Source organism: Magnolia sinica, chromosome 4, assembly GCF_029962835.1.
Source record: "Magnolia sinica isolate HGM2019 chromosome 4, MsV1, whole genome shotgun sequence".
Classification (NCBI taxonomy): Eukaryota; Viridiplantae; Streptophyta; class Magnoliopsida; order Magnoliales; family Magnoliaceae; genus Magnolia; species Magnolia sinica.
In genome coordinates this window covers 114081484-114094401 of record NC_080576.1, presented here as the reverse complement: position 1 = coordinate 114094401, position 12918 = coordinate 114081484, and the positions used below count along the sequence as shown (strand labels likewise).

Below are 12918 nucleotides of genomic sequence, written 5' to 3'. Positions count from 1 at the left end.
TGTCTTCTTTTCTTTAGCAAAGAACGGTGGACGACTTCGCGCACTTACAAAGGGATTTTCAAGGCTGTCGAATGATTGAAATGTCTGAGACAAAAACATGGGCTTTTTTATTTTTGTCAATGGGCTTGATCTGAGCCAGCACAACCCTGGCCCATTTGTTAGTGATGCTTGATTGGGCCCCACCAAGCAGCCCAGCAATGGGTCAGCCTTGAGCTAGAAAATATGACCCATTTAAGTAAATGGGTTAGGCTCGGATTAACCCAAAACTGACCCATTGACACTGTTGGTTGAAAATTAGGCTTTGGTCCTAAGCGGAGGCCTAATTTTAAGTAAATGGGTCAGGCTCGGGTTAACCCAAAACCAACCCATTGACACTGTTGATTGAAAATTAGGTCTTGGTCTTAAGCCGAAGCCTAATTTTAAGTAAATGGGTCAGGCTTGGGTTAACCCAAACGCAACTGATTGACGCTGTTAATTGAAAATTAGGCCTTGGTTTTAAGCCGAGGCCTAATTTTAAGTAGATGGGTCAGGCTGGGGTTAACCCAAACCCTACCCATTGACACTGTTGATTGAAAACTAGGCCTCGGGCCCACATGTTAGTGGTATGGATGTGTGTGTGTGATCGAGTAGGCGACAATGACTAACTCGCTAGAGATAGTACCATTGCGGATGTAGACCGGGGAAGATTGAGATCTAAGACCTGATTAATTACATTGACAGCATGTGAAAATTTTCCATCTTATTTTAACTTCTCTTTATTTAGGTTAAACGGTTTCTTAAAACTCTTTCAAATAGATTTGTCAATGGACTGAGATATCTCAACCGGCGCGACCCAAGTCATTTGAGTAAGTTAGATTCAATTGAAAGCTGCTACCTGACGAAGATGGATCGGCAAACGATTGCTTTCAAGATGGGATTGAAATGGATTGAGAAAGCTGGCCAAACAACTACGAAAACCATCATCAAATTCTCAATCAATCACCACTAAGATTCGACCCAACTTAAATAATTTCATTCATAGATAATGAATGATTGAAAATGAGATGGAGTTACAAAAACTTAAAATTTGGCCCCCCTTTATTCACACTCCAACTAAACAACTCTCGCCATCAATCAGTGGGTGATAGTAAGAAAAACGAACACCGAATTTTGTTCCTTTTTTCGGCGTCCTTTAGTCCATCTTCATCAACCAAAGAATCTTTCAACCATATGATCATGACACGTTTGGCGGGCCTAGCAAGCTGGAAGGTCGGACGGAGGCGGCAAAAGCGATTGATTGGGGCCCTTGCCATTGTCCACCACAAATGCCATCTTCAGTCCCCATGTGGTATGCACTTCCAAATGACAATGCAAGAACCAAACACCTGCACAAGCAATAGAGAAAAAACCAGTAATAGTTTAGTGGTGGACCACAATCACTTGGGCCACTTAAGCCCATGCCCGGCCTGGCCAGCAAGCCCGATCCCGGCCCATCCACCCACTTTTATAAGATCTCGGCCGTTCATTAGGTGTGCTCCACCATGTATATATCATGACCCAAACATCAAACCACTCCTACCGTTAATTTTGGTACAGATTTTACTATGGAATGAAATATGTGTACCGTATAGTATATGTTGGTATGGGCTAACACTCCAACCGTGATTGAACTGTTAGACCGATGTATATGGATCCTCCGCAGTTGGATATAAAACTATTGTTTCACCTTTGGCTAACAGCTTAGGCTTTTAACTCAACTGGCTGTAACGGTAATACTAAGGTCCTAAATTTTGGGGTCCCTGCTCTTACTCTGGTGGTAGACTATTAGGAGTTTCAACACCTGGTTGCTGGTTCGAGTACCCATAGGTGGTGAAATCCCACTACGGTGTGAGTGTGTGGTGGTGTGTGTGCGCGTGTGTTTTAAAAAAATTAAATTTTTTTTAAAATAAAAGGTCTTAAATTTAGAAATAAAAAATATATTACGAAAATGCCCTTGAAACCTTGAATGGACCGAGCATGTTTATTAATAAATGGGCCTATTTTGTTGGGATCAAGGCCTGTCTTGTGCCCAATACTCCAGCCCAAGTCCGGCCCATTGAAAATATATGATATGAACGGCTAGATTTGACCATTGGGCTAGGTGGGACATGATACAGAAGGTCATGACCTACCGTAATAGGGCAGACGTCCAGTCAGAGAGGCAAGTGGAACCTGAAAACACTTTCAAAGATTTTCACCTGATTTTTTTTCTTGAAAATCCACGTTGGATATGAGCTGTCATCTTGCTATTGGATGCTTAGTAGGTCATGACCTACTATATCATTTCCCGGGCCGAGATTTGAAAATATCTGACTCACCAAAGAAGGTTTCAAATTGGGAAGGTTTGATGAGGGTTTAATGTAGAGAAACCGTCCAATTCAGGGCTTGCCTTGAATCAGTAGATGTGGGGCCCTTGATTTGTTGATCTGGAACATTGATTTGATGGATCCCAAGTGGATGTACCATTCCTAAGAAGTAATTAGAATTTGGCAATCCCAACATTTCAATCTAGATGGACCATCAAGAAAATGAAGGGTCAAAGAATAGATGGCTATGATCTTCTAATCTAAGAGATATTTTGCAGTTTATGGGTAGGCTTACCTGGATTATCAGCTCTGAATCTGATAGCCGTCCATCCGCCAGATGGGACACCGATCGTGTTCCTCTCTACGGGGTCCACAAGATTGAAATTGGCGGTATCGTTCTTTGGATTGAAATTCCCCAACCCCCGTCCGACGGCGAAGAAATTGAAACCGTGCAGGTGGATCGGATGGTTTTCTGGCGATATAAAGCCGGTATCTTGCAAGACAATCTGCACCGTTGAATTGTACGCCAGCCTATAAAGCCGAGTCCCATTTGTGGTTTGCAAGTTCGACGGCACTGTACCGGTGTAATTGAAGGTGATCGGTGGATTGCCGGGGAAATCATTGGTGAAAACTCCACTTATGTTGAAGTAATGCGCTTGAAGGAGAGCGGTTGTCGGCATCACAAAGCTGACATTGTTGATGTCCGCAGCCACACGAGTGCCATTCTTACACGTGGAGCATGGACTAATGCCAAGGCCTACCGTGAAAAAGAGGGAGTGATCGACGGTTAGGGGGACGTTGGCTGGGAACTTTTTCGAGTTCAAGCTACGGAGAGCGGCATTGAAGTTGGTTGCGATCGGGGTGGCGTTTTGAGGAGGTGGGGTCGTGAGGGTGGTCGGCGATGCGCCGAGCATGCCTGAGTAGTGTAAGATAGCAGTGCCGGTTGTATTATCAACGGCGATCGGCGAGTCCATGAACGGGGATATGGCGACTAGGTAACGGCCCGGAGCGCGATCGGCAGTTAGGAGGACGTTGGTGGTCTGGCCTGGTGTGATGAGGACGGTGTCGGTCTTGAAGGGTTTGGTGTAGGCGGCGTCGACCTCGACTACTGTCAGCTTGTGGCCAGCTACTTTGAAGAAGAGCTCTTCGTTGAGTGCAGCATTGATGAGTCGGAGCATGTAGGTCTTGCCTCTCCTTACCTTTAACGTGAACCCCCCTGCGTATGATAGAAAGCGCGCCAAATTAGAGGTTTTGAAATGTAGAGGTGGGCCAGACTTGTATGGGCCCACTGATAATGGACGAAAATTCCTGCCATCCATGATCTAGCTTCTTGGGCTGGGTCGATTTGTGAATTGACTCAGGGCGGATCGAGTCAGGGCTATTTATTTGCTAGTAGTAGGCCATTTCACTGTGGTATTATTACCTTGGGAAGAGCAGTTTGAGAATGGACCAGGATGACCGTTGATCGTGTGGGCGTCTGATACGTTCGGTGCAAGGCCAGACTTCAGAGCCTCGTTAATCACAGCTTCGGTGTCTGACTTCCACCATTCACCTGTAATTCAGATAAATTCAAATCAAAACAACAATCGAAACCGTTCTAACTTACATTTTTTTTTTTTTTTTTTTGTAAGATAGAATTCCTGATCAAACGTTTGTCAGGCGCAACAAACTCAAACGGACGGTTTCTATGATCGATAGAAGATACACCAAAAAACTCCACCCTATCGTATGAACCTTACCATCCCATTGGGCTATCGTAAGATGTAGACCGTTGGATGTGATCATTGCGAGTAGAGGTAGGCAGGATCTGACTTGACTTGTCGGATCCGACTCGACCAAACTGGTCGGATCTGATCCGACCCGAACGGAAAGACAAGGTCGGGTTGGATCGAGTTGACCCACTCGGATCCGACTCCAAACCAAGTCGAGTTCGGGTCATATAGCAACTCGATCCGATCTGAACTGGAATTAGGTAGTATAAAGTCAAATTTTAGTTTTTTTTTTTTTTTTTTTTAACCTTTACTATTTTTCTACCTGAACCCTAACCTTGCCCGATCTAACTCAATTTTCCTGATTGAGTTAAACTCGGATCGGGTCAAGCCAGCAAAGAATTGGTTTGGATTGAGTTAACCTTACTGGACTCAGTACCTGAATCAGATTAAATTCAAGTAAGGTACTTGTAAAAACCGGATCGAGTCGAGTTGGACCTAATCCAATCTGACTTGACTTTGCCCACCTCTAATTGTGAGTCACCAATCAAATGGATAGGATCACATGGATCATGTCATCGAAAGGTGGGCCCCACACATATATATCAGAAACTGTACGTATGCTCACCTAGTATCACTACTACTTCTTTATCGGGCCTAGGGAACGGATATGGAACATAAGGGACCCGAAGCTTGGGAAGGATGACAATGGCACCATGCACCGTCGCACGTAGCCAGAGGATGTGAGCGTGCCACCAAAGAGTTCCTCTTTGGCCTGTGATAGTGAAGTTGTAGATGTACTGATTCCCGGGCTGAATCGGACACTGGGTAATGTATGCCGGCCCATCAGCCCAACCAGTACGTAGCTGCCGGATGCCATGCCTGTGAAACCAAAACATACACAGATTTCATTATTCTTAATCAAATGTTGCTTCACTTACTGTTTTGTAGTGACCCACCCAACCTTGTATGGCCAGAGCATGGACCACTAACCTTGGCTCGAGTAGCCTGGGCCAAGCCACGGCTTGAAATTTAGGTCCAGTGTCTGGACCCAATGACGAACCCTTGGCCCAATCCAAAAATCAGGAGGGCCACCATTATACACGTGAGTGGTTCGATACACAGTATTCATGATTGATCCGGGTCATGTTTCAATGATCCAAACCGTTAATATGATGGGCACCGTCATGAATTGAGGATATATATCCATTTGAAAAATTAATAATAATAAATAATCTTAGATTGGACAATTTCAAACCTTTGATCATTTAGATCATTTTCCCTTCCCAACTGGCCATGGGTTGCTAGCCCGAGTCCTGTCTGTTTAGGGACCCATAGGGCTGAGCTTTAAGGCCTATGGGTTGCATCTGGGGCTGATAGCCAATTGGGTAGCTGGACACCATCCATCTACCTAATGGCACAGGTGGGCCAGTCAGGCTCTTGGCTCATGGGCTAGGATTTGTTTTATTTATCAACTCACCAGTGGACGGTAACATTGTACTTGACGTGGTTGACAACCTTCACGACCACATTGTCACCCTCCCTTGCATAGAGAGTGGGCCCTGGGAATTGCCCGTTAACGGTTACGATGGGCTTGGATTGACACAGCCGAGTTGTATTCTTCATCACCACCTGCGCACATTAGCCCTGACATCTCAAAATTCATTCCAATAAAATAAACATTAACAGGTGCGCAATGCGCCCAACTTCTCGTTTTCAGTATAAAAAGCCATTGATTCTTCTTTTTTAATATTCATTTGTATAGACATTTCTGTAATACGAGATATATGCAGCCATGGAAAAATACATTGCATGGGTGCACCCAGTCATGACATGTTATCTGCTACTTACATTGAACTTGTAGTGTCGGACCCGACATTCAACGACCGTCGGAAGAAGAAGACAAGCCACTAGCACCAGGGCTCGAACCCATGACTCCATGTCTATGCTATCTGTCTTTCTGTTTCTATCTCTCTCTCTCTCTCTCTTTCTCCTTGCTTGCTATCCATGGATGACATACCAACGCAACCTTATAACGGGATGTGATCTTTTGCTGGAATGTCGTTTTTACGAGTTTGGTGGATGAGGTTCTTTTGAGTTTTGAAGCAAGGTCGTTATTTTTATTTTTTATTTTTGTTTTATTTTTTTATATATATTTTTAGATACAACAGTGCGTGATTTGTTGTAGATTTCTTGCATATTACATAAAGCTGGTATGTTTCTTTTAATACAGATCTCAAACTGAGCTATTAAGCCTTTTATTTTTAATTTTTGGGCCATTTTTTCTCAGCCCACTCAAGCTCTTAAAGTGGAAAATTGGTAGGTGGCAAAAAAATAGTTCAACCACTGTACGATCCTACAATTTTGGGTGGGACCCACTTTGATGTTTGCATGATATCTACTCTGTTAGTTACGTGAGCCATCAGGTGGGACCACAACATGTAGAATCATGTCTAGAACCTCTAAAATTGTTTGGTGTGGCCCACCTGAGTTTTGGAATGGCCTGATTTTTGGGTGTCCGTTTATATTTGTTGGGTGCATCTTTTGAATGGATTAGATGGCATGTGAAAAACACGTTGGGCCCCACTATTCTGTAAGGATTTTAATGGTGGGTGTCCCTATCCCAATTGATTCCCGTGATGTGGGCAAATTGAGTTTTGGATCGGCCTGATTATTGGGATCTGTGGAGAGGAGAATCACATGATTGACGGATTGGATTTCATGCAGTCATCGCAGTGGATCGCATTGTATGCAATCAGTCTCATTGTTGTATACATGAGAACTACAGCCGTTGGATCTGGGGTCATGTTCCAATGTTTCAAACGGTTTATACGATTGGCCTTACCGTGGATGTGGATTACCAGAAAAGATGTCTCATGTTGCAATATTCCAGTCCTTTGATCATTTAAATCTCTCCTTTGAATATTGAATATGGCAGTTGATCTGAAGTTTAGAATCCTCCAGTAATGAAGATTTTGGATGCAGCCACCATCGGTTTTGTATCTCTTCAGATTAACGGTCTGGATCACCGAATACTATCCTAGATCCAGTATTTTAGCTGATATGCTAATAATGTGGTCTCACTCCTCGTGTGTCGAATGTGGGCCGTTGATCATGTATTTTTTTCTGTCTATCATTTCTCATATAGTGCTCCACTGATGGATGGATGAGCCTAGTTTTTGGACAAAAGTACATACCCGGTGGGACCCACCTGATGTGGTGATATTGTCAACAGGATGTCCAGTGTACACGAGGGCCAAAATGAAAATCAGAACCATTCATCTGCTACGGGACAATCGGAACCGTCTAATCAAAGGACTTTTCGTTGGAAGCATGCATGCGCACGTAAAAATGCCCTCATCACACAAACCGTTGTGCATGTCCATGCGAGTGAAAAATAAAGACATGATGGCTTCATGACATGTGCATTTCACCAGCAGTGCTTTAAGGGCAAGGGATCAGAACTTATCAAGCATGTATCACATCAAGACCGTTCATCTTGTGTGCAAGCTGGCAGATTGGTTTCAACCCCCACAATCACACCAGTCAGTTTGTAGAAGTAGGGCCCATGTATAAGTTGGACAATCAGGGACGCGGTTTGGTTGGTGACCCAACAGCAGCCAGCTAGCTCGTCTCAAAGCTGTGGTCCCCACCATGATGTATGTGTTTTATCCATGCCGTTCATTCATTTTTTCATATTAATTTTGGAGCATGATCCCAAAAATGAAGCAGATCTAAATCTCGGACGGACCACACCACAGGAAAACAGTATTGTTTGAACGTCCACCGTTAAAAACTTTCTAAGGCCCACTGTAATGTTTATTTCCCTTCCAACCTGTTGATAATGTCACAGAGATCTGGATCAAGGTAAATCACAAATATCATCTTGATCCAAAACTTATGGCCCCCAAGAAAATTTCAATGGTAAGGGTTCAATCCCCACTGTTTCCTGTGGTGTGGTCCACCCGAGCTTTGGATCTGCCTTAATTTTTTTTCTCGTTCCCTAAAATGATATGGCAAGATATATGAACTGCGTGGATGAAAAACATACATCATGGTGGGCCCCACAGAGCTTTGACACCAGATAGCTGGGATGGACGGCCAAACCGCGTCCGACAGACAGGAAACGGATTGCAGAGCAACTCACTACGCTTTGTGTACAGATTAAATTAACTCTGTGAGGTCCACCATAACTTATGTATTTTATCCTCTCCGTCCATCCATTTTATCAGATAAATTTAGGTCTTCAACCCAAAAATGAAGCATTTACAATGTTCAAATGGACCACACGACAGGAAAAAATTGAATTCAACTTCTACGGTAGAAAATTTCTTGAGGGCCACAGAAGTTTTGGATCAAGCTTATATTTGTGTTCTCCCTTCATTCATGTCTTAATCATCTTATGAACAGGTTGGATAACAAATAAACATCACTGTAGGGCCTAGAAAGGTTTCAACCATGGAATCATTATCCCCACTGTTTCCTGTGGTATGATCCACTTGATCTTTGGATATGCTTCAATTTTGGTATCAACCCCTTAAATTAAATGATAAAACAGATGCACGGCATGGATAGACCACATACATTCAAGGTGGGCACAACTGAGTTTACTCATTACGATAAGAGCTTACTGAGTAACTCATTAAGCAATCCAATTTCCAACAATCAGTCTACTGTGACTCAACGTAAATGGATCATGATTAAATATTATGTTCCACGAGATAATCCTGACCTTCCATTTTTGTGGCCTTTGGTAATGACGCTCAAGAAGAGAGAACAAAAAGGTAACGTACAGTCCACATTAATCTGCTAATAACACCCCACGATAAATTGCCAGGACTTCCTCGGTGGGTCTTGTTATGGGTAAAGTTGGACTTATCAAACAATTAAAATGAGATAAAAAGCAACAAGGTAGACAGCTCGGATGAGGAGGTCGAGTAGCATCAACTATCATGAACAATGGCCTTGGTTGCTTACTTGACACTTCGCTATCCCGACCTATGAACTGCTATAAGCACCGACCTAATCCTAATTACAACTAAGCTTAGTCCGCAGGACCTCAAAGGTCGGCATCGGCTATCGACCATAACCTCCTCAAATGTCGACCACCTAGAGATATCTCTTTCGTATACGAAAAGGATTATCTCTCCGAGATTTTTGCCGAGCAATACGCTGAGATAAGCATTATATACCTAGGGAAAGATCCCTTTTGTAATTAGTATCTACATGGCGGATTCATAACCATATAGAAAAGAAATTTGGAAAGATTATGAATAAGAGCCCTACCTACCAAAGTGTGCTCATTCTGACTTAAGCATAAGAGGGTCTCTGGCTACAATCAGAGCCTCCGTTGTTAATTAGTTTTGTAAGTACACAATGACCTAAGTAAGGATAATCAGATCTCAACATTAATAGGTCTCATCAGACTAACAGTCAAAATCATTAAATAATAGGCCCTACTTGTACAAACGGAAATCCGAATATCTTGTGTATATCCTCAGTGCGAGGATCATCTAACTCCACCATGATAACATATGAGAAAACTTTGATACTTCGGCAGAGTACGATGGATCATATGTAAGAACTCTATTTAGTGGGCCTCACTGATCAACGGTCTGGATTGTCATACAGTTGGACTGGATGATTGAGTAGACCAGTGGGCCCCACTTCAGGTGATGCGCTGCGCAGTCTATCTGCACAGCTCTGCGTACTAGGGCTGGAATGCTATAGTTATCTTACGCAGACAGCAATTTGAGTTGCACTAGGATGCTACAATGTGGAGCGTGGGAGAGAGAGTTGTGATAGGTTTCAAACTCTCTCCACAAATTCTATAAAAGAGAGCTGGGTCCCCGATCCTACACCGCAGCAGAAATTCGAGTCTCATCTTGTGAATTATAAAAAGGGGTATGAAGGAGAGAAAGATCGTAAGCTCTACAGGTATTCTAGTATTTTTATCTGGCTTCCATAGCGGCGTCTCAACTAGGTAAGCTATCCAACCCCTAATCACTATGTCCCATGCACAGACAGATCCGTGGGCCTATTCCGCATATAGATTAATGCCACAGTTGGTATCAGAGCCATCTGTGCATAGGTATGGATGATCACATCCAGCTATATCTGATCATATCAGGGATTTTCGAATTCCTAAAACAGTTGTGATCAGGGATTTGAATTTCGAAAACCCTAGAGACCACTATTCGAATTAGGGCTTTCATATTCGAATACCCCAAAATCCAAAGTAGATTAGGGATTTCGATTTCGAATCCCCAAATTAGAAGATTAAGGTCTTCAATTTCCAATCCCTAAAATCAGATTTTTAGATTAGGGATTTGGATTCGAAACCCTAAATATAAATTTTCAAATTAGGGATTTGGATTCGAAACCCTAAATACAGATTTTCAGATTAGGAATTTGGACTCGAAACCCTAAATAAAGTCTTTCAGATTAGGGATTTCGAATCCCAAATCCAGTATTTAGGAATTTCAAATTATACTCCCTATTAGAGATTTTGGATCTCAGATCGAAAATTAAGGAAATCCCAGATCAGCCCCATTCCAGATAGATATATAGGGATTTTGAAGAAACCCTAAATCCAGTTGATCGGGAACTTCTTATCCCGTCAGGCCTTTCAAATCTGGCCACTTACCTTGATTTGTTGGATCGGCAGCCATTGACAAACCTCGTTCAGTTAGACAAAGGTGATGACTCTCGACCTTCATTCCTCTATCCGGAGTCATTGCTAGCATCACGAGCTCTCGTCTTCATCAATGGCTGCCGCGGCCACAGTCGTAAACACTGCTTTCGTTGATGTCTACCGAGATCCATTTCTTCTAGTTGCGTCGGGCGAACAAGGGAGAGCGACCTGCGTCTCTCTCTCTCTCTCTCTCTCTCTCTCTCTCTCTCTCTCTCTCTCTCTCTCTCTCTCTCTTAGAGATTTCAGAAAATGAGAAGAGTCTCAGGGCTTTCTGCCCTGTTCAAACACAACAGACGGGATATCTCCCGTTTTTTTTTAATCATTTCTGGTATATGGACCCGATTTCAGTCCGTTCGGGTATATGGACTCGATTTCAGGCCGCTCGAGTACATTAAACTTATTACAATCCGTTCGAATCTTGTTGTATATATATCCTTAGGGTGATATATATGGGCCTATACTGGATTTTCAAACCTGGAATGGGCCTGGCACAAGTGAGCCTCATTAGAAAATTTCAGCATGGCTGTTGATTGTGCTCATTTAATTGGGCCAAGTGCTACACATTAAATTCAGATCTCATTTGGGCCCACTGATATTTGAGGAACCTATTTGAATCTGTTAACCAGATCTGTGTCATTAGGTTGGATTAAAATGAGCATATAATCTAGAAACATTCACTTGATGGATAAATATTAGGACAAAGAACTATCATCAAGTATCAGATCTAACACGTCCATCTAATGGACATAAATGTTAGGATCTGAGCATCAAATTTTGTGGATCGATCAATATTATTCATTCATCGTGTGGGTACTATAGACTAGACTTATTATACTCATTGATAGTGACCAGATAATATAGAGACTTGACTCGGCCCAGCTATAGGCCCACTACCCATCCTTAAAGGTCTCATATAGACCATTAGATCATAGAGAGTGAAACATATCCGTCTGTTTTCGTCAATAGTTTCTCTATCCTCCAATGATCAATATTGACCATCTTGTGGGCCGTATCAAACTAATTTAAGTATAATTCATTGAGGCAAGATTATAATCGCAATCCTAAGTCTATATTTGTAGTTTTGGATTCGGTTGTGTTAGCCACCATAGTGACCTCAATCGATGAAAATATTACAAGTACAGACTTGTAACATTGGGATAAGCGGATTGCATACAGTTGCGTTCACATTTTCATGCATACGGTAATGAAAACACAGACGATTACCGTTTAGCAGACACGTGAACGGGTGAAGTAAATGGTGCTGGTAATGTAAAACTGAAAGACTCATCTCACCCACAGGTGTTGAGTGTCTCATATTTACATGACTGACATCACTTAGCTTCATGTTCAGGAGGATCACTAACATGTTGTTATTACCTCCCATAGGAGGAATGATGATGATGTAACAGATTCTCACCAGGATGTGATGGTTGGGCCCATTTTCATCTTGGATGATTCAGTTGATGCCTCCCTTAGCAACTGAATTGATTAACTTTTCTTGATAATTTTGTTTATATTCACGAAATTGATTTGTGAAACTATGAACTAATGTGAGTATATATGTATCTCCTTTATTTCAATCTCAATTCCAACCAATCAGAATCAAGTCCCCGCCCTTAATGGATCTAGTTACACTCAATGGAAGAACGTCATTGAAGTTGTACTGGGCTGTCTTCAATTAGATCTTGCCCTGATAACATCAGAACCGCCAAAGCCATCTGATAATGCCACTGAAGCTGAATATAATCGATGGGTTGCATGGTTTAGATCAAATGATACATGCCTGAAAGTCATTAAGTATTCAATTTCTGAATCGATAAAGGGTGTCATGCCTGAAACAGACAAGGCCAAAGTTTTTCTGACTGAAATGGGAAAACGATTCAAGAAATCTAATAAATCTGAAGTGGGCATTCTTCTGAATAAATTTACTCGATCGTCCTACGATAGAAAAGGCAACATTCGTGAATACATTATAGAGCAGATCGAAGTTCCTTCTAAGATCCGTGCTCTAAGGCTTGTACTCACTGATGATTAACTGGTTCATTTGATCATGAACAACCTACCTCCCTAATTCGGCACGTTCCTGGTAAACTATAACACTCTGAAGGACATGTGAAGATTGGATGAACTCATCACTCAGTGGGTCCAAGAAGAAGACAGGATCAGGCAGATAGTAAAAGTTCAAAATGTT

General features: G+C 42.4%; 1 protein-coding gene across 1 annotated transcript; it reads right to left on the bottom strand.

Moving 5' to 3' along the window:
* Positions 1 to 990: 990 nt before the first annotated feature.
* LOC131243951 (laccase-4-like) lies at positions 991 to 6040 on the bottom strand. Its single transcript, XM_058243607.1, has 6 exons — positions 5885 to 6040; positions 5514 to 5665; positions 4662 to 4915; positions 3748 to 3876; positions 2620 to 3540; positions 991 to 1364 (listed from the first exon to the last, which is right to left on the bottom strand). Exons 1-6 carry the CDS (start codon positions 5972 to 5974, stop codon positions 1234 to 1236), a joined length of 1677 nt encoding a protein of 558 aa, XP_058099590.1. The 5' UTR covers positions 5975 to 6040; the 3' UTR covers positions 991 to 1233.
* Positions 6041 to 12918: the final 6878 nt, after the last annotated feature.

Bases quoted from the DNA above. Each gene is read 5' to 3' on its own strand.
- LOC131243951 (XM_058243607.1), bottom strand. From the start codon at position 5,974: ATGGAGTCATGGGTTCGAGCCCTGGTGCTAGTGGCTTGTCTTCTTCTT. The intron at 3,541-3,747 runs GTAATAATACCA...TATCATACGCAG, and splicing joins CTCAAACTGCTCTTCCCAAG to GGGGGTTCACGTTAAAGGTA. The intron at 1,365-2,619 runs GTAAGCCTACCC...TTGCTTGTGCAG, and splicing joins ATTCAGAGCTGATAATCCAG to GTGTTTGGTTCTTGCATTGT.